The 19,598-nt window shown below is 44.4% G+C and overlaps 1 protein-coding gene across 2 annotated transcripts in view; it reads right to left on the bottom strand.

Annotated features, from left to right (window-relative positions):
• Nucleotides 1-19,598, bottom strand: part of LOC138566779 (cytochrome P450 2F3-like) — a 622,774-nt gene that overhangs the window by 72,781 nt on the left and 530,395 nt on the right. For both annotated transcript variants that reach the window (XM_069644431.1, XM_069644430.1), the window contains one exon: nucleotides 3,959-4,146. In XM_069644431.1, the coding sequence (XP_069500532.1) occupies nucleotides 3,959-4,146 (188 nt within the window). The remainder of the gene's footprint in view (nucleotides 1-3,958; nucleotides 4,147-19,598) is intronic.

The following is a 19,598-nucleotide window of genomic DNA, read 5'->3' as shown; positions in this document are numbered from 1 at the left end:
TCCACACGCTCTCCTAGCGGGAATAATGTTATAGTCACATAATGTAACTCGGGTGTCCTGATGTCAAAAACGACATGTGTAACTGTCACCATTCCCAAACCTTGCCTTAAAAACAGAAAGGGCCTTGCCCCTAAAACGATATTCCCAACTGATACCACTTACCAAACGTGCCTTGAATACAGAAAGTTCACTGTCTGAAACATAATTCCCAACTGATACCACTTCCCAAAAGTCCCTTGAAAACTGAAAGGTCCTTGCCTGAAATGTAGTTCTCAACTGATACCACTTCCCAAAACCCTGCCTTCCAATGAAATGTGTCCTTGCCAAGAAAATGTATAATTGTCACCATTACCAAACTTTGCCTTTAAAACCAAAAAGAGGTTATGCCACAAAACTAAAATCCCAATTGTCACCCCTCCTTAAACATTGTATTTATAAAAAGGGGTACCCTTGGCCCCAAACGAAATTCCCAAACTGTCCCCACTTCCTTGACCTGGTCTTTAAACAGAGGGATTCTGCATTTCAGTGAGGCTTGAGTTTTTGGTGCTGGTGAGAGAAGTGCTTTGCAAAAGGGAAACCCCATGTCTCCAGCTTGGCATTGAATAATGTGTAATTTGTTTAAAAGTCTAGCTTGTGCTTTTTTGCAATCTAAGTCTTCGTAAGTCGTATTTGCCTGGTTATTACGAAAAACAAAGCCATGTGCATGAAGCTTTGTTTTGTGCCACAAAGAAGGTGGCGTGTGCAACATTAACAAAACCTCAGTGAATCTTTACTTGAAATACATATACATTCTTTCTTTACACCATTCTCATTCTTGGCACAGGGGGAGGGATCCACATGGCTCTATATGATTCATAAGTAGGGCGTATTTGGATCCTAAACTAAGGATATATTGTGGCCTCTCTTGTGGGGGAGGAACTCCCTATGTTGAGTGTGGTTGTCTTTCACCTTAATAAATCAAAATGAACTTAAATAAAATTCACGTTTGTATTGCTATTCTTTCTAGAAATCCTTTAGTTTGTGAGTGAATCAGAGAAGCATTCCTGTGTTTTAGCTGTCATCTTGTTCAGGACTGAAAACCATTTCATTGTTCTCTGTGAGTTTTGTGTGACTCCCTTTGTTTGCACTGTTCAGCTGTCTTTGTTATTTTTCGCTCGTTTCAGTCCTGAGCAAGAAATTGAAATCATGAAGCGGTATCCGTTCTTTGCTTTCGAAAGTAAATGCAGGACGAAGAGCAAGTTCACCTGTCACAGAAATGGGTTGTGAGATACGGGTACTTTGAGGAGAATTGGGTCACTTTTGTGATGAGAGGTTAGGTGCCAGTCGCCCACAGAAACAGAAATGGATGTCTGTGATGGGATTCACGGGGGTGTGGCTAAAGAAGAGAAGAGGAGTGAGAGCTGACAAGGAGGATGTGCCTCTGCCACAAGAAGAGGAGAAAGAGAAGTAGGCAAAGCAGGGCACACAGGGGGCTGAGACATTGGAGGTGGCCATGCGTGTGCAGGGAGTCTTTGTTCCTGAAGTGCAGGAAGGATCTGACAAATTGGCTGAGGAGTTAAACTGAACGTCCCTAATTCTAGGAAATGCCTTGGCGTTGCAGAAAGGCATTGTAGCTGTGGAACACTCACACGCTTTCTGAACAGTATCTCTGAGTTTATCTTTTACCTAGTATTTGAAGAGTAGTTGGTTATAATGCATCAGAGAGAGGACATGGAAGAGGTGTGGTCAAAGATTGTGGTGCCCTGGGGAACGTTGGAAATGGGGTGTAGGTGGTGGTTGTGCAGGAGTCATAAGGAAAAGCTGTGGAGGAAAAGATGTACCCCCAGGAGAAGAAATTGTCTCAGAACTCTGCACCTGTGTTAGCCCACACCCTATTGGTGCCGATGGTAGCTTTGTGATTGAGGTGCTGTTCGTGCAGTCATAGAGTGACTGGCTAATACATCATGTAGGTGTGTACTGCATGCATTGCCAGACAACCATAAATTGGGGACCACGAGTGGAGGATCCATGTAGAGGCACCACTATTTTTCCCTCTTTTAGGTGACTTTACATTGGGTAAGAAGATACGAAGAGCGTAGTCATAGTGGAATGACTAACCTCAAATTTGCATAGTCGATTTTGCTAGTGAATTTGTTTATTTGATTGTTGATCCTTATTTTCTCTGTTTTGTCTGGCTGTGTGTAGAACAGGCCCCATTTGAAGTATTTTCTCCAATTTCCTATTACTTTCCTTCATAACATTTTGAAAAACCTCAAATAATGTGTTCCCTGACATTTCCCATATTGATTTTGCCCTATGCAAGTGCCTGAGACCATGCATATGCCAACGGTGTGTGGTATAAATCAAAATAATATAAAGAAACACGAGGCCACACCAAAACAATGAAAAATACATGCAAATAGTTCTCAAAATTCCCCAGCAACTTTTTTCCCTGTTTTAGGCAACTGGTCATTAATGAGGAGGATAGGATAAGCGCACACATGGTGACAGTACTGCTTTCAGACCCATATGACTAAGTTTCCAAACTTTACAGAACTCGTTCTTCACTTGTGAGAGAGGGTCAACATGTGAATTAGTTGCACCAGCTTCTTTCAAATCCAATTGTTTTTGGGACAAAATGAAAACATAGGGCCTCATTACGACCCTGGCGGTACGGAGTGAACGGTGCCGTAAAAGGTGCCGGCGCCGTTCACCCCGTACCGCCGCATTACGAGTTCCCCTCGCGGGACACAGCAAGCATGGCTGGGAAAACCAGGCGTGCTTACCGGGTCCGGCAAGGGGAAGAGGGAACAAACAATGGGCCATCTCGTAATGGCCCGTTCTTTGCTCCCTCTCCCATTCCCATTCAGCCCTATGGGGGCTGAAATTGGAATGGGGAAGGACCCTGTCCAGGTCCTTGGATGGAGGAATTACCGGGCCTTCTGAACTCGGAATGGCCCGGTAAGTCCTCATACCGAGGACCCGGACCCTGACGCGATTTCGGCGGCAGCCATGCCGCCAATAGCGGCATGGTTACCGCTGAACTCGTAATGAGGGCCATAGTCAACAGTGGAAGTCGGATCACAGTTGGCAAAAGAATCAAAGTTTTGAGCTTTTTTGAGATGATGACTGGAGCCTTGACTGCCTGCTCTCCAGAGATGTAGATGTGATCCTCACATTGGACCACCTAGCATTGTTGAAACCAGTTGAACCAACTCACCGGAAGAGATGAATCAGCACATCACGACACCCTGGAGTCATCAAATCACAAAGATCTACACATTGCTTGTCCACAAACCTCCTTCGACTCTCAATTGTTGCTTGTTAAAATGCAAAGTGTTTGCCTTGCGTAAACTGTCTCAACACTAACTTGACCCTGCTGAATGCTCCCAGAAGCACCCAGAAGAAAATGTAAAGCTATTTGCCAGTGGGTCTGTTCTTCTGGCCTCGATGTAAGATCCCTCCTGAAAATAAAATTAAGACCCCACTCCATACCTCATAATGTGTGTATGTAATTACATGGATGACTTGTTTCTGTTATTATTTGTCCGTTTAGTTCAATTACATTTTTTTATGTTTATAGATTTTGGAATCACAAATCTATTGTTGTTGTGTGTGCTCCTTTGCTGGTTCACACCCATATTGAAGATTATAGTCTGCCTTCAGCACAGAGGTAAAGGGGGTGGACCATTAATGTTGAGCCTGTTTCAACTTTATAGCTGAGATCACTGCTCATGTTGTAGTAACGTGAGGCTGAGTATGAGTTTAGAAACCACTACTTCTCCCTGTACTCCTGCAGAACAGTAATATTGCCATCATATTTTACATGATACAGTTCTGATTTTGACAAATACAATGATTTTTTGGACAAATTCTTTTTTTTTTACTAAAAACCTGAGAGAGACCACAGACTCCTCACTCTGTTTCCATCAGTGATCAAACCAACATTGTTTATGGAATCAAACATGAACTTCTTTACCTTCGGGATCACATATTTCCTGAATTGAATATCTTTTGTCACTGTGTGCGGGAGACCCATTGGGATAATATCAGCGAATCGCTGGATCTCATGTATGACCGCTTCTGTGTATGGCATGCTGCTCCGGTCATTGATAGCTGGGCAGCGGTTTCGTCCAATCACACGGTCGATCTCCTCATGCACTTTATCTATAAGGTAAAAAATAAACGTAAATATGAATGCAGTATGTGGTGTACATGCAGCAATGTTTGATATGTTTAATCCATTAGTGCTATTTTTAGTGTAGAGACAATTGTGTTTCAAGCTGATTTAATGGTTTCAATATATAAACTCAGCAGAATAGACATTTCTTTTTTCACTTTTTTAGATCCTGATCTGTATTTTGGGTCACCAGTGCAGAGATATTCATAATGTTCTCAGTACAGTAGCAAAAGCCTCCATCTTAATTAAGGTGAATTCTTGGGCAGGATTTCCAGCATTTAAGCAAGTATGAAACCTGCCTCTCTCATAACCGTTAGATAAGGTTCATGTCAGAGGCTTTCTCATGGTGTGGAAATCTTGACATTCTAAAAGACCATTGTAAACAGCATGTAGGTCTTGTCAGTCTAGTGTCCTAAAACCAAGACATACCTGCAGTTGATGCTTGCATGTGATCGCATGTTTCCTTTTATTTCTATTCTGACTGCTTTCTTTGCAATGTATGCTAGTTTGGAGGGGTTATTCTGTTGGTTATGTTGGACACAGAGTCAACAGATGGAACCAGCTGACCTGTTATAATAATGTTCAAGCTCAATGAGCAGTGTTCAACAGAAACAGGATGAATTCATAACAATGAAAGCCATTCTGTCACATTTCTTAGTTTGACATCTATTGTTTAGTAGGGTACACACATTGAATACATGGTTGTTTGTGCTCCCTCTGCCTGGCCTAGTCGCCAGCACTGTTGGTTTGCGCCTTTTCCACTTGGCGTACCCAGGTGAGCTGCTGTGTCCCTGCAACCCTCCTGGGCCTTAACTTTGGTGACTTCTACTGTATTCTGTGCAACCCCAGGCCCTGCATGCAGCGTTTCGTCCCCGACCCCTTCCGATTCATTCCTTGCACTTCCCCTCCCTCCTCCTGCCTCCCAGTCTGCCCTCCACCCGTGATTGGTCAGATTTCTGGTCTTAAGGGACCCTTCCAGGGCAGCCCTCTGCCCAGCAGGCCCTGCGAATAAGGACCCAAAGGAAAAGGGTGGCTCCCACAGAGGTGGCTCCTGATAGTGTCTGCAGATGTCAGCAGGGGAAGCCAGTGGCCACCCATCAAACAGCAGCGACGAGGAGTGGCCCGGGCGCGGAATAGAGCCTACACTCTACCCTGAATACCCTGCCACATTGCAGACTCTCAGACTTAAGTGTGTTTTCTCTGGTATTTAAAAATTGATTGTGAAAGTATTTAAAATTGCATTGTGAAACCTAGGCCTTTTTTCCCATCATATATCAAACACAAGTGTACAGGGTCGATAGAGCCAAAACACCGAATCTTTCAGCTTGAAATTAACAGATCAAGACTTCGATTTCTCAAACAGAGAAGATTAACACAACTTTAGAAGTTATTTGCGTCTGCCACTGTCATGACAGGACGATTCGCACAGGTAATGTCAAACCGATACTTATACGTACACCTGAATACCTGCCCACTTCTATAAGCTAGCAGACTTTTCCACTGGCACAGCTTGTGACTGAATCCCTTTGTCGATTCACTACAGGTGCCAATATTCCGACGCACCTAGAGTCCCTCTCATTTGGTCAGCACAGTACAGCGGTTTTCAGGTGAGCAGCTTGTAATCATTTATTGCCATCTGGAATTTAGTCCGCTTTTGGTGCAGGATGGGTAGATATTTTGTCAGTCACCTGTGCACAGTGCTCTTCAACAGATTGAACACACATGAGGACATCATATGTCCTCTCTTCCGGATACGAGATTAGTTTTGGCTTGACCGTGAAGATACACTGTGAATCCAACCTTGTAATCACGGTAAGACCTCCCTGTCTCTCTGAGACAGACTCTACCCATTAACACATTAGATGTGATTCAACTTTGAAATTATTGATGCACCATGTAGCCAAATCCACCAGCATGAATCCTCATTTTGTCCCATTTGTTTTGACAGAACACACAAGACACTCTGACCCCACAACTTTCCAGTCCTGATGAAGGCCCCCTCAAGACTGGCTCCCACTCTAGCCCCGTGGGGCCGAAACACCTATGTGTGGACTTTAGACTTTAAGTCACAGTGTTCAAGGAGGGACACTAACTCATGATTGTGCAATGTTATGACCCCTGTCATCTGTTGTTTATGACAGTAGGATGTGTGCTGTTGTCTCTGTATGAATTTATCCCAAGATAATCACCTTTGGACAGCATATAATTCATCATTCATGACTGTATACATATATATAATGAGTCTTCAGTGTGTTATGAAAATATGAAAACATATATTTTCTCCGACTGAGATAAAAATTTGAATTTCTTTGAGAAATCGAAGTCTTGATCTGTGAATTTCAAGCTGAAAGATTCAGTGGTTTGGCTCCATCGACCCTGTTCACTTGTGTTTGATATATGGTTAGCCCTCCTGGGTAGAATAGGGTCCCTACAGGAGCCCTTTTGTTTGATACTTTTTCCCATTATACAGGACTCTCAGACTTAGGTGTGTGTTCATCCGGTATTTAAAATTTATTGCGAAAGTATTTTAAAATCCATTGTGAAACCTAGACCTTTTTCCCATTATACAGGACTCTCAGACGTATGTGTGTTTTCTCTGGTATCTATACTGCATTGCGTAAGTAGTGCCATTTGGTGGTCTTGCCGTCTTAGTTAGGCATTCACCTAGCAAACTTTTCTACCATTGTCTGAGCACCTGTCGTCTTGACAAATTGTCTACTATTGTCTCATCTCCCTCTGCCTCGTCTTCTTGCGCCCCTCCCTGTGTCCTTCCCTAGTGTTCGCCCCTGCCTCTCCCTTACCCCTTTCCCTTATCTGCTCTCCCTACCTACTCTATGGTGCTCTCTGTCTCTCCTATCTTTTCTAACTGCTTCTCGATCGACTATCCTGCTCTCCTCACTTAATCTGGTACAAAAAAGTTTAAAAAGGACATCCTGGTCTCCAACTCAGGTCTCTCTATCGCTGACACCTGTACCAGTGCTGTCTCTAGGCAAACCCTCACTGACATCCTCTTTGTCTTTCACCAGACCTACGGACTCTATAAATGGTCTCTGTGCTCTCTCCTTTCTCTAACATTAATGGTGGCAACCGGTGGGATGCTCTCCTGGCCTCCTTCCTCTCCTCTAAGGTCATCATTAATGTTTACTTGAATGGTACCATCTTGGCCCAAGGCCCTCAGGCCACCCTTATCCTCTTTGATAGACGCTTCCCATGCCTCAACAATTTCGTTTTTTCTTCTCCTGCTGTCCGTTCTCTTCCCTCCACGGATTGTTTGCTTCCCCCTGCTGTCTCCTCCTTGGCTTCCTTGACCTCGCCTCCTTCCTCTTCTGTCCCACCTCGGCCTTCTTCTACACTTCTGCAGGGTGTACCTTTGATCTGTACCCATCCCTGGAAGTCTTTCAAGGACAGCAATCTTCTGCATATTGCCACTCTAAACTCTGGCCCAGCTGTCAAACACTCCTCTGACATCTGCCGCCTCCTTGAAGATCTTGATCTTAATGTCCTCAGTCTCACTGAGACATGGTTCAAGGCCAGCTCTGTCATGAGCTTTGACACTCTCCTCCCTGACGGCTACAAGAGCCTCTCTGCACCCATGCCAAATTGTTCCAGAGGGGGTGTAGCCCTGATCTTTCCTGAGTGGATCCCTGCCTCTTTCATTCCTACGCAGGCCTACTCCTCTTTTGAATGCCTCATCTGCAGGCTCTCCCTCTCACCTAGCCTATCCCTTACTGTGGCTACCATCTATCGGCGACCTGGTCAGATATCCTCCTTCCTTGGTGAGTGGGCGGACCTATTCTCTTCCCTCCTGGTCTCGACCACTCAACTCCTCCTTCTTGGAGACTATAACATCCACCTTGATGCTTCATGTCCTTCCTCGGGACTCTCTCGCGAACTCTGCAACCTCCTCTCACACTCTATCCTCTCACACTCTATCCTCCCCTCTGGCCCGACTCACTCCCTTATGCACCCTCTTCTTAAGAAACCCTCAGCTGACCCCTCCTGCCCTGCTAACTATGCTCAATCTCCATCACACCTTTCCTGGGCAAACTCCTGAAAAAGCTGCCCATCTCCCAGTTTAATCTCCACACTGAATTGGTTGGCTGTCTCCATGACCATCAGTCTGGCTTCAGAGCAGCCAGAAACACGGAAACTGCTCTCCAGAAGATCAGTGAAGACCTACTCTCCAACCTTGACTTCAACAACCCCTGTGTCCTCATATTACTCGATCTCTCTACTGCCTTCGACACCATCAACCATGCCATCCTGCTCAACTGCCTCCGTGATAACCTGGGTATCACCGATCAGGCCCTGACCCTATTTCCTCTCAGATCGACCCTCTCATGTCCAACTTGGGTCTGTCCTCTCCTCTATCTCCACCTGTGGTGTTCCACAGGGGTCTAATCTCTCGCCCTGGCTGTTCAACCAATACCTGACACTTCTTGCTCACCACATTGCTGCTCTCTGCCCCAACTTTCAGTGCTATGTGGACAACGCCCATCTAATTTTCAGGCTCCCTTCAGCCACCTCTTCCCCTTCTCTCATCTCTGACTGTCGGTCTGCTATCCAGGAGTGGTGTACCACCAATGATTTCTTCCTAAATGCCAGTAAGACTGGGATTCTCCCAATTGGCACACCTGCTCCCTCCTTTCTTGTCACTCTCTGGCCGGCCTCGCTTGGCCCTCTTCCTTCTCCCACCTGTGAGGCTAAAAACCTCGGGGTCATCTTTGACTCCACTCTCTCCTTCTCTCCTCACATCTCTGACGTCTCTAAGAAGTCACACTAACAGCTGCACCTCCTCAGAGGTATTCTTCCTTTCCTCACCTTCTCCTAGAGGTCTGGTTTTCTCTAGGCTGGCCTACTGCAATAGCCTCTTTCTAAATCTGCCTGCCTATTCTCTCTGACCTCTGTAACTCATCCAGAACTGGACTGCGATGCTTGTGCTTGGCCTCAAGCCCAGGTTTCATATCTCTACAGGACTGAAATCTTTACACTGGCTCCCAGTGGCTGCAAGGATTAAGTTCAAAACCCTCTGCATTGTCCACAAGGCCTTCTGGGGCTGGGGCCTCAATACCTCCAACTCTCTCTTCCTAAATATCTTCTTTCACAAGCTCTTCACTCATCCGCCTCCAACTCCCTCAGGGTCAGTCGCTACTTGAAGCAACGAGTTGGTGGTAGGTCTCTTTCTTCGACTGTGGCCTCCCTCTGGAACAGCCTCCCTACCTGCCTGAAACATGAGGAGAACCATCTCCGGTTGCGGAACCACCTCAAGACCTTCCTCTTTGCTTTTGCTTTCTCTCCTCCTCTCCCCTGCTGAACCCCTGACTGAAACTGCACTGGTCACCTGGCGACCCTCTGATCTAGGGCCCAGGTCCCCTCCACACCAGCTGCACTCCTGCACTCATGCACTGCCTCCTGTGCAACTCATGCTCATGTGGCTGTTTCTGTATCCCTACAGTCCCCACCAGCTCTTGACACTTGTTGTCCGCACTTACTCCTGAACTTGCCACTAGATGGCTGCACTTTTACTTACTGCTTTTTAGTTATTTTATTTATTTTACTGTTGATCCTATATTTTTCACTGGCCCCAACCCCTCCCCTCACACTTTCCCTTCCCCCCTTCCCCTGCTCTTGCACGATCTCAAAGTCACCTGATCTAGTAAGATCATTGTCTCTGTCTTCCCTCTGTTCCCCCTCCCTTGCCTCATCGCGCTTTTAAAAACTTGTGTATAAGCGTTTTAAAAATGACATATCATTCCAGTTTTAAAGTGGAATTGGTAACTTATCTTTCTGAAGTCCTTTTACTGGGGTTATTGATATATATGTGATTGTTCATATCAGATTTGAAGAAAGGTGTTGTTTTGAAACTACCATTTTGTTCCTCACATTGCATGTTATGCAACAGTATTTTAAGTATTTAATTGTGAGGAAACTTTTCACCTGGAGAAGTGCAAATATTGGAAACATTTAGAAAGAAAAAAGTTAAGATTTTAAGAAGCTAGAATATATTTGATTTTGATTCGGAATAAAAGTAAAATTGATCAATATATTGCGTATAAGCTAACGTTTAAGATGTTTGTGTAGTACTGATGTATTGCAGACATGGATATTAAAAAGCTCATTTATTTGATATTATTCCTGTGCAGTCAGAAATCAAAGGAATTTTAACAACTATTCCATTTGTAATAATTTGTATTGACATATTGCAAAGTTAAGTGTTAGGAATAATTGGGCCTTACACATGGCCTAAAAGGAGGACAAAGAGGCATGTTATCTATTAACAGCCTTTTGAAACTGAGACTTACTCCCCCAGCTCCTCCTCTTCCTCACACATGTGTCCCACCCTTAAAGGGCACATTCCCACACGTCACTCCCTCACAACACCTCCCCACACATATCTCCGTTCGTCCATCTATATTTCTTCAATGAGTCTGCCTTGGTCAATCCTTCCCTTCAGCCTGCGTATCCATGAATACCGCTTCCCTGATTGCCACTTCCTCATTTCGTTCTTCCATTGCTTCCTGCTCTTCTCGATCCCCTTCCTGTTTCTGGAGAGTGTCAACTTTGCTACCAGATATGAGGTGCCTGAAGAATGACACATTTCTTTTTACTCTCTTCTTGCCATTCTTAGCAGTGACAATCATCCCTTTCAAATCTGTTACCCACACTGCTGCGCTTTTATATCGTGAGTCTGTCTTTCTTTGCATCCGTTGCTTCACAAGGATGTCATCACCTTCATTAAAGACCTTTATCTTCTCCTTTCTTGCCCAGTCGGTTTACTCCTTGGCTAGTCCTTTGCCTCAGGAATCTTTCTCTTGTATTTCAGTTTCAGTGACCTCAGTTCATTCTATCGGGTCCTCATCTCTTCCAACCACTTGTGGCACTCTCGACTTTGCCTGTTAAGCTCTCATCAGGTCACCAGGTGGTAGCCCCACTGCAGTGTGAGGTGTGCTTCGGTAGTGGTTCAGCACTCAGCACAGTGCCTGTTGCACTGACATACCCTCTATTTGTTTGCCTTCTGTATTGTTTTTTTTATCGACGACATAAATCAGTCCACCATGCAATTTGCTTGTGGCCAGAGCAGTGTTATCTTCTTGAGCGTGAACCCCAAGTAGCTCGCAAAGCTGTAATTACTGGCCATTGAATGGCAGTCCATTAACTGTTTTCACAGTGTTGGAAATGCCCCATTCACTGAAGACGTCATTGATTACCCCTACCACCTGTGTAAACGCTGTGGATATGGTCTTTTTCACAATGGAAAATCTTGAAAACTCATCCATGATCACTAGGAGATGGTCTCCCATCTCTGATGGCCCGTAGACATGCTTTACAACTCTGTACCAGACCTTCTCTTGTATTGTTGTTGTTTGAAGCGAAGTGGTGGGTCGCTCCTGGCTGTGCATTGACACAAGAAACACTTCCTGACCTCCTCCTCCACCATTGTATCTATGAACGGAAACCACACAGTTCATCTGAACATCCTTTGGGTAGCTTCCAACCCTTGCTCTCCCTCATAAAATAGCAACACCATGCATCTTTGCAGGGTGTACAGGACAGCTAGCCGACAACCTCTCAATAGCACTCCATGTTCCATGTGCTAAGTAGGTATTTTCCATTGACTGGGCCTCTAGGTACATGTGTGGTGATCTCTGTCCTCTTTCCATTGTGCATGAGAATACTCTGGAATTGCCCTTTGTATGGCAGCTGTGTGTTGGCTCCCCACTGAAAAATGCATATGTTGGGTTGGGTCAACTCCTTTATGTCCCCCACCTGCCGGAACTCTTACTCCCCCATTATGTTAACTGTGGCACCAGTGTCTATTAAGAAGCAGTGTGCTGCCCCCCCACATGTCGACCATGACATTCGGAGCTTCAGCACCTACTTGTTTAGCATGCATCAGGTTCACAAATGTGTCTGTGCATTCAAAATATAGTTCTAGTGAATATTCATCGTATTCATAACATGGCTCACCTGGAACGGCATCCTGATCAGGGTAGTAGCAGGCCGGTGGTAGTAAATCTTCATTCGGGGGTTCACCATAGTCCTGGCCTCGGTCCATGGCCCTGATAAGTTGGCTCAGAATCTTCGGGAAGAATAGCACCTGTCTCCACTGCTGTTGAGGGTTTGGTCTGATGAGCTGGTGCCAGCTCACAGGCATCACTTGGGGGTGTCGTCCGGGCAGGAATGGTCTACCTTCCCGACAAACATTGTGGAAATGGCTCTCTCTACCAAACCTCAAGCAACGTTGGCTGACAGCTGGGCATGAATCAGAGTGTGGAAACGGATGGCCACAGCAATAATGTAGTCTTGCAGGGTGGGGGCCATCCGCCCCTGCAGGAACACATCCCTCTGCTGCCCTTGCATGCTGGGTTGGGTTGCTTCCAACCCTCGATCTGGGTTCCCAGGCGTTGATAATGACGCTGTCGCTACTTCATTGTCCCTTCTTTTTTCAGTGCCTCCATGGCATTTACTTGCACCTCAAACCTTTCGTGCACCCGCACCTTTTCTATGACTTCATGTATGGACCGGGGGTTCTGAAGGAGCTGTTACCTTAACGTGGATGACACACACCCTTCATTGACACGAAGGCGGACTGTCTCATCGTTGGAGAACTGCGAGAATTGGTAATGTATCAGCCTCTGGCAGAGGAGGGTGATGAACTCTTCTACCATCTCGTGCATGGATTTTTGACAATGATTAAATAAGTATCTTTCATTGTTTCTGTTGGGTTGTATGGCTAGTTTTTGGTTAAAAACCGCAATAAGTTCATAATAGGTGGTCTAATTGCTGGAATCATCTTGATGATGCCCGTAACCTCCTTGCCAGCAAGATTCATGAAAATGTCTTTCAGCACAGGTGACCCTCCTTCCCCTGCTGCTCTGATGAAGTCATCAAACTCTTCGACCCATTCGTTCCATCACGGTCCCTTGACCTGTTGTGGTTGTAGGCTAAATGGGCATGGTTTCCATAGAAACCCCACCTTTGTACTCTATGGTAGAGGTCTACCTTGTTCTCCTTCTTGGTTCAACATGGTGGTGGCCTAGCTGCGGTGGGGCTGTAGACCCTTGTTGCATGCTCAGGTAAGTAGGCTGAATTCTTTCTGCTGCCAAGGTAAAACTTTGATGTTTGTCACATTTTAAAGAGAGAGAGATAACATTTTTTTTCTTTTTTTTAATCTAGTTTATCTGTTTACTGCTGAATCCACTGTGTGTTTGTACTTCTGTAGGTTGGGGATGTGGATTTTGGGTGCTTCCCCCTGGGCGGCCAGACGTCATCAGCTGCTCTTAAGATCAGGCTCCAGACTACAGGCTTGACGCCGTGCGCACTGCTGGTGGAGTTGGCACACTCGGCAAGAGCGGGGTGCTCCTTCGCCTTTCTGTATGTTTATTATTCTTTCTCTTCTTTTTTCATAGCCATGCCATCCCTTGCCGGGTGTGTGTTGCTGCCCCTGCAGGTTGATAATTTAGCGCTAAGGTGCTACACACATGTTGCAGCGATCACAGGCTGTGCAGGGCACACGGATGCATGTGGAGTAGGCAGCGCCCGACATGACACGTCGGACGATGCGTGAAATGACGGCTTTTCTCCAAGCAACAATGGGACTGCAGAGCGCTGCCGTATGCAAACGTAAATCCGAAATCGTGGTCGCCAGTTAGGAATAATTGGGCCTTAAACACGGCATAAAAGGAGGACACAGAGGCGTGTTATCAATCAACTGCCTTTTGAAACTGAGACTTCTTCCCGACAGCTCCTCCTCTTCCTCACACGTGTGTCCTACCCTTAAAGGGCACGTACCCACATGCAATTCGCTCACAACAGTAAGGTGGTAACTGTCATAATGCCTAGGAAGGTCTAAGAGGCTTGGTGACCTCCGTGTAACATGTGCATGCACCTCTGAGACATGAAAGAAGCTGAATTAAATCAATTAATCAAGCCAATAATGAGTTATATCAGGAACCTGCTGAATGGAGTAACACTATTGAGCAGGAGCTTAAAGTAGCCAAAAGAAATTCACACGTGATGTTTGTAACAACAGCAGAGGAGGGGTATAGGGGTATATGCTTTGCTGAGCAAGAGAAAAATTACATAGAAGTTAAAGAAAAATGTACAAGACATGAGAAGACTTGGGCACATATTCCTATGCATAATAACACTTGGTAAGGAGTCCTGATGGAGCATAACATAACATTTAGTGAGTACTGAAAACATGATTAATGCACAAATCAAGGGCAATAACGGCTGTTGGTCCACTAACACATTGGTACCAACTCGGAAACATATGCTCTGGCCATGTAGGAAACTATTTGAGTTCTGGAAGTACAGAATACATCTGTAAAGAGGGCAACCATCATCCTTAGTTGTCCTTTATGAAACGTCCTCCCACACTGAATTTACTTCCCCAAAACAGCATGGTTGTCATATTCATGCAATCAGGGAATGAAATCAAAAGAGCGATCCCAAGACTGTGAAAGTCAAAGAGAATTCCAGTAGAGGATTTGATAAAACTCTTGATATGATAAAAAAGAAGACCACGAAGACAGAGCAATAAAATATTAAGATATCTAGGATAATGTATTGTCTTTACATTGGCCCTAACACTGTACCTGATGGTTAACACTGTGGCATTGAAAAGCCTGGTTATACTACCACTCTGGCACCCACCTCACTTTCCATATCTTGCTCCCATCCCACTGCTTCATTTTCTGATTTGTTTCTAGCTCCCTCTTTATAATCCCTCTTTAGTCTGTATTGTCTTATCTATGGTAATTTACCATACAGGCACCCCTGCGTATCCCCAGTACCCAATTTGAGCACCTATTTCTAAGCATCAAACACAGTCCTGAACGCAGACTGACTATTTCCAAATGTGTGACGTGGCTGAGGAGGAAGGCTGGCATAAAGAAAAAACCCTTCACCAAGAAAGGTTTGTTGCCCATTTATAGGTGTATTAGAGATGGAATAGAGCCAGGCTTTCTAGTGTGGTACTTTGTATCAAATGTGTGCTTGCACCAAGCTCAACCAAACCAAGCACCACAAAGAAACCAGAAACAAACTTCGGCCTTGATAAGCCAACTTGCCTCTGTGTCTAGAAAATGGTGTTAGAATATAAAAATCCTTGCCAGGTTGGCTAAAGAAATTCGTTAGACAAATTCAAATAAACATGTTATTGGACACAGACACATCACACAATGCTCACACAAAGGAAATGTCGCCCTTACAGAACACATGATCTACACCTTACACTGCTGCCAACCCATGGCCTACCATTTCACAATTGCATACACTGAACCCATCTTTGCACCGGATACCTGACAAGTTATCTACCGCCCATGCAAATTGCTTACATTTTCTTGATAATGTCCGCTGATCATAGCCTACCAATGAACGAGAAATACATTGACAGTCATCGACCCATCGCACTACTGTGTTTTTTTTCTTTTCCCTACCTATTTAAGTTTTAACCAGTCTTGGCTGGATTTAATCTGGTTCCATGGCTGCCTTCAAAAGTGCCCGTTAGAACATTAATTGCACGAATAAGTCATTAATTGATTCTTGGTGGCCTTTGACCTCGCTTTCCTTGATTGCTTTTAATAACGTATTCAACATTTAAATCATACCCATCACATTTTTGATTGTGGCAAACATTGTCTGATTGATAATTGTTATTATCATTCACCGTATAACTTGCTTCCCTTGTTTATTGAGTACTGACTGCACACGTTTAATGATTCCTTACTATGGTTCGGGTCCACCTATGAGCTTGTTAATTTTGATTGTGCTCATCACCTTTTTGCCAACCTATTTGTCCACCACATCATTGATGGAAACAAGCAGCTTGTGACTGAACTGTATTTATGCCATTAATGTGTATAATGCTTTGCCGTGTATTAGTTGCCTGGCCTTGCCTTGTCAACTTAAATCCAACCACAACATCACATAGACCACATAGACCCACAACCACTGATTGCTTTGTTATTAGGAACCCTTTTCAACATTGAATTTGCCACAAAAATTCATATTGCTCTAAACCACTCTTTCCAACTGTAAATGTGTCCACCACGAAAACGATTGCGTCAATCACTGATGTCAATTAAACATGATTCTTATCAACCATTTTGCCATCACTGACTTTGCAACGCGGTTCTCGTCCAATGAACTGACGCCAGCCTGCCTACCAGTAACTGCAAATAACATCATTCAGGCTTGCAGTAAACCATTCACCTTCAAAGCCATCATCCAAAAAAAGGAAATCAAACAAACCCATCATTCTCACCAATCCCTGAAATAGATATTATATAACACACAGAAGAATTGTGTCTGCACTGATTACAAACTATTCTCAAATGTCATTTCAAATTTCAAACTATTTTGGCATCACCAGACCCAACCTTTTCAGGAGGATTATCACTTTACCTAATTATCAATAAGCAAACCAAGAAAACCCCTCAATCATTGCCCACAAATGTGAATTTCTAATGCTGGCAAGACTTATGCTTATGGTTCCAACACTATAAAGAAAGAGCACTAACCTGAGCAAGACACTTCCCCGGATGACTATTCAAAACCTACCTAATAGCTTAATCCTACTGCAAGCTAGAACGCACATTCACTGAAGTACCCTAATCTCCTGCAATCGAGTATTCACTTATTTTACATGTTCACTATAATGCCTCGACCTGTGGAGCATATTAAACTATCAAGCCACACCCAATTTCTCTGCCACCTCTCAACTGCAGCACAACTCCTGATCATAAACAGAGAGCAACTCTCAGCAACGTGTTTCTTTGGTGGATTTCTGCGGTCTTTATCAGTGTAGAGAAATGGTCTGTTCCCTTGGGCAGCCAAGACTCTCTCTATAGTGGTAACATAGGTCATCTGGCTCCACATGGGGACCAAGGCACAGGAAAAACCTCCCAAACAGGAGTAAAGCCTTCCGTGTAGAGAGGTAGGAATGCTCCTTGGTCTGTGAAATGGCAGTGGTTCAAAGACACTAGAATCGGGATTTGTAGCAGCGAGGTCAGGAAGGGAATAGAGTGCGAGTGGAACGTAGACACACAAGAAGGAGTAAGTGAGGTAGATCTGGGGAAATAGAGAAGGCGGACAAAGCAACAAGAAAGAAGTGGTACAGGGAAAAAGGTTTCACAGGAGAAAATAATTCAGAGCAATAGAGTTGTGATAAATAGCCTTACTGGGAATATCTTGTTTTAAGGAACTCCGGGATTTTCCTTGATCCGTCCATCTTCCGATGACCTCATGACACTGAGCATGCCTGCGTAGAATGGCAATGTCAAACAACTAGAGCGCTATTACATTCTTCTTTTGGGGAATGTATAAGGAAAGCATTTCCATCGCTGCCACAGAGGGGCATGATGCATACTGACATCAACCTTCAGTGAAAGCCATTCTACTGAAGGCTGAAAAATGACAATTCAAAAAGCCAACCATGTCCGTGGGAACCCCATAAAGGGGAGGGATACATGAGTGGATGGGTTAAGTCTATGGGGGGTTCTTGGACAGCACTACGCTTATGTGTCATCTGCAATGACAACAGTAATAGATGTATCCCCTGTTCTACAGATTATCTCTGCCCACAGTCTCAGGACTCTTGCCTTGTTTGAGGCACTGCTCCCTCTGCTCCTGACATGTGGTACTTGTAGTTGATCTACAGTCAAAAGCTGATGAATCAACTCAGGCTATGTGAAAATGGTCATAGAGGGTCAAATTACATTGGTTTGGAAATACCTAACTGTAACTGTTTCTGCTGGCTTCAACATCTATCGTTCATAATGTATAATTAAATGTCTTACGCTTCCAGTACTTTTTAGTATTCCAGAAGACGTGTGTGTACTGATTGACCTGCCTCTTCTCTTACAATTAATGAGGTACTGTCCAAGCAATTCCCCATGTTGAGGAACCGAGAATTAGGTCCCGGTGATTAGCAGTCTAGAAAAGGTCCTTTGTTTCAACTTGAAAGCTGTGATATCTTAATTTATTATTTACTTCCTTTACAGGTGCTGTCGGTGGAATGGAGCTCCAACAGGTTGACGAATCTGGAATGACTGGCATGCATCAATGTAGGGTGGGTCTTTTTATAGCCATTCCCCCAAACGACAAGCACATCTTGTGTGATCTTAAAGTCTCATGAGATTTCATCTTGAGACAGGATTTGTAGTTCTGGCTGTTCTGGATAGGATATGTACTTGCAAGGGTGTGGTGGGGCCTTTTGTTTGCAGATGGTGTGTATTATGCATGCCCATTTCCCACGCCTTTTTCATGATGTTCATGACAGTTCCCCCTATTTCCCCTGAAAGGTAGCTCTTGTTAGGGGACATAAAACACACACCTGTAAACATTACCATTGTATAATTGAAAGGAATCCTAACGAGCACAAATAAATTAGGCGTTCATCCTCTTGTCAATTTAGCAACTTATCCCAAGGGTCCATCCCCACACTACTTATTTTCAATTGTCTCCAAACCCCAAACAAGAAGGGACCTGCTTCTTGCATGGACTCACCATTTCCTCATTAACATGCACATCCTAAATTAGTTCTGTGATTACCATAATCAGTCACTGCTTGCCTTCAGATCTCAAAAATACACATTCTTTACATTCCACCTCATGTATGTTGTAACTAACATGATGTGGAGTATACTTTACAGATAATGGGGATAGACTTAACTACTAGCAGTATACCTATCCAACCTTTCACACTATCAAGTATATAATCTGGAATGTTCAACACACAGTAAGGTTACAACAAGGTGTACATCTCAGCAGCTGAACACTCCTCCAAAGAGCTACTGATAAGCTACCACAAAATGAAAACCATCACAAACCCTTCCTCACCGTCATCCGCAACCAAGACTGATTAAATGCTCTCATGTCACACATCAACTTTGCTATTAACATCCTGAGGGCCAATCTATACAATATGCCCCTGACAGAAACAATTTAATCAAATATTAATGCTCTTCCAGCTTGATGTAATGTACAATGTGCTGAAGTGAGGGAATTTGTCACTTCTCCCAAAAGAGGAGCCTCTCCATGTGAAGCTAGGGAGGTGAACCTGCTCCACAAAACACTCCCTAGGGGTCGACACAAGTGTAATCTCACAGGGAGAGACTCCTCCTTTGGGGACAAGTCCTCCCATTGTCGTGAGGAACTCCCTGATGCTCTACACATGATGGCATATATGAAACCAAATAATATACCAACAAATTGCAAGTTCCAAGAGCAGGATGAAGATAGAGTGAGGTTTTGTCTCTATCAGAAAGAAAGAGCTGTTGTCTCTTTAGATCCAAGTCTCAAATTAACTGGGATGAGTATGTTGAAGAGGGAGTACAAGCAAAGCGAAAGAGGGAGAGAACGAGAGGAAGAGGAAGGCAGATGTCCACAGAGAAGGCCTTGTGCGCAGAGAAACCCTAAAGGAGTGGGGGTC

Source organism: Ambystoma mexicanum, chromosome 2p (genome assembly GCF_040938575.1).
Source record: "Ambystoma mexicanum isolate Mex_15411 chromosome 2p, UKY_AmexF1_1, whole genome shotgun sequence".
Classification (NCBI taxonomy): Eukaryota; Metazoa; Chordata; class Amphibia; order Caudata; family Ambystomatidae; genus Ambystoma; species Ambystoma mexicanum.
The sequence above is the reverse complement of the archived record's forward strand: the minus strand, read 5'-3'. Positions and strand labels throughout refer to the sequence as shown.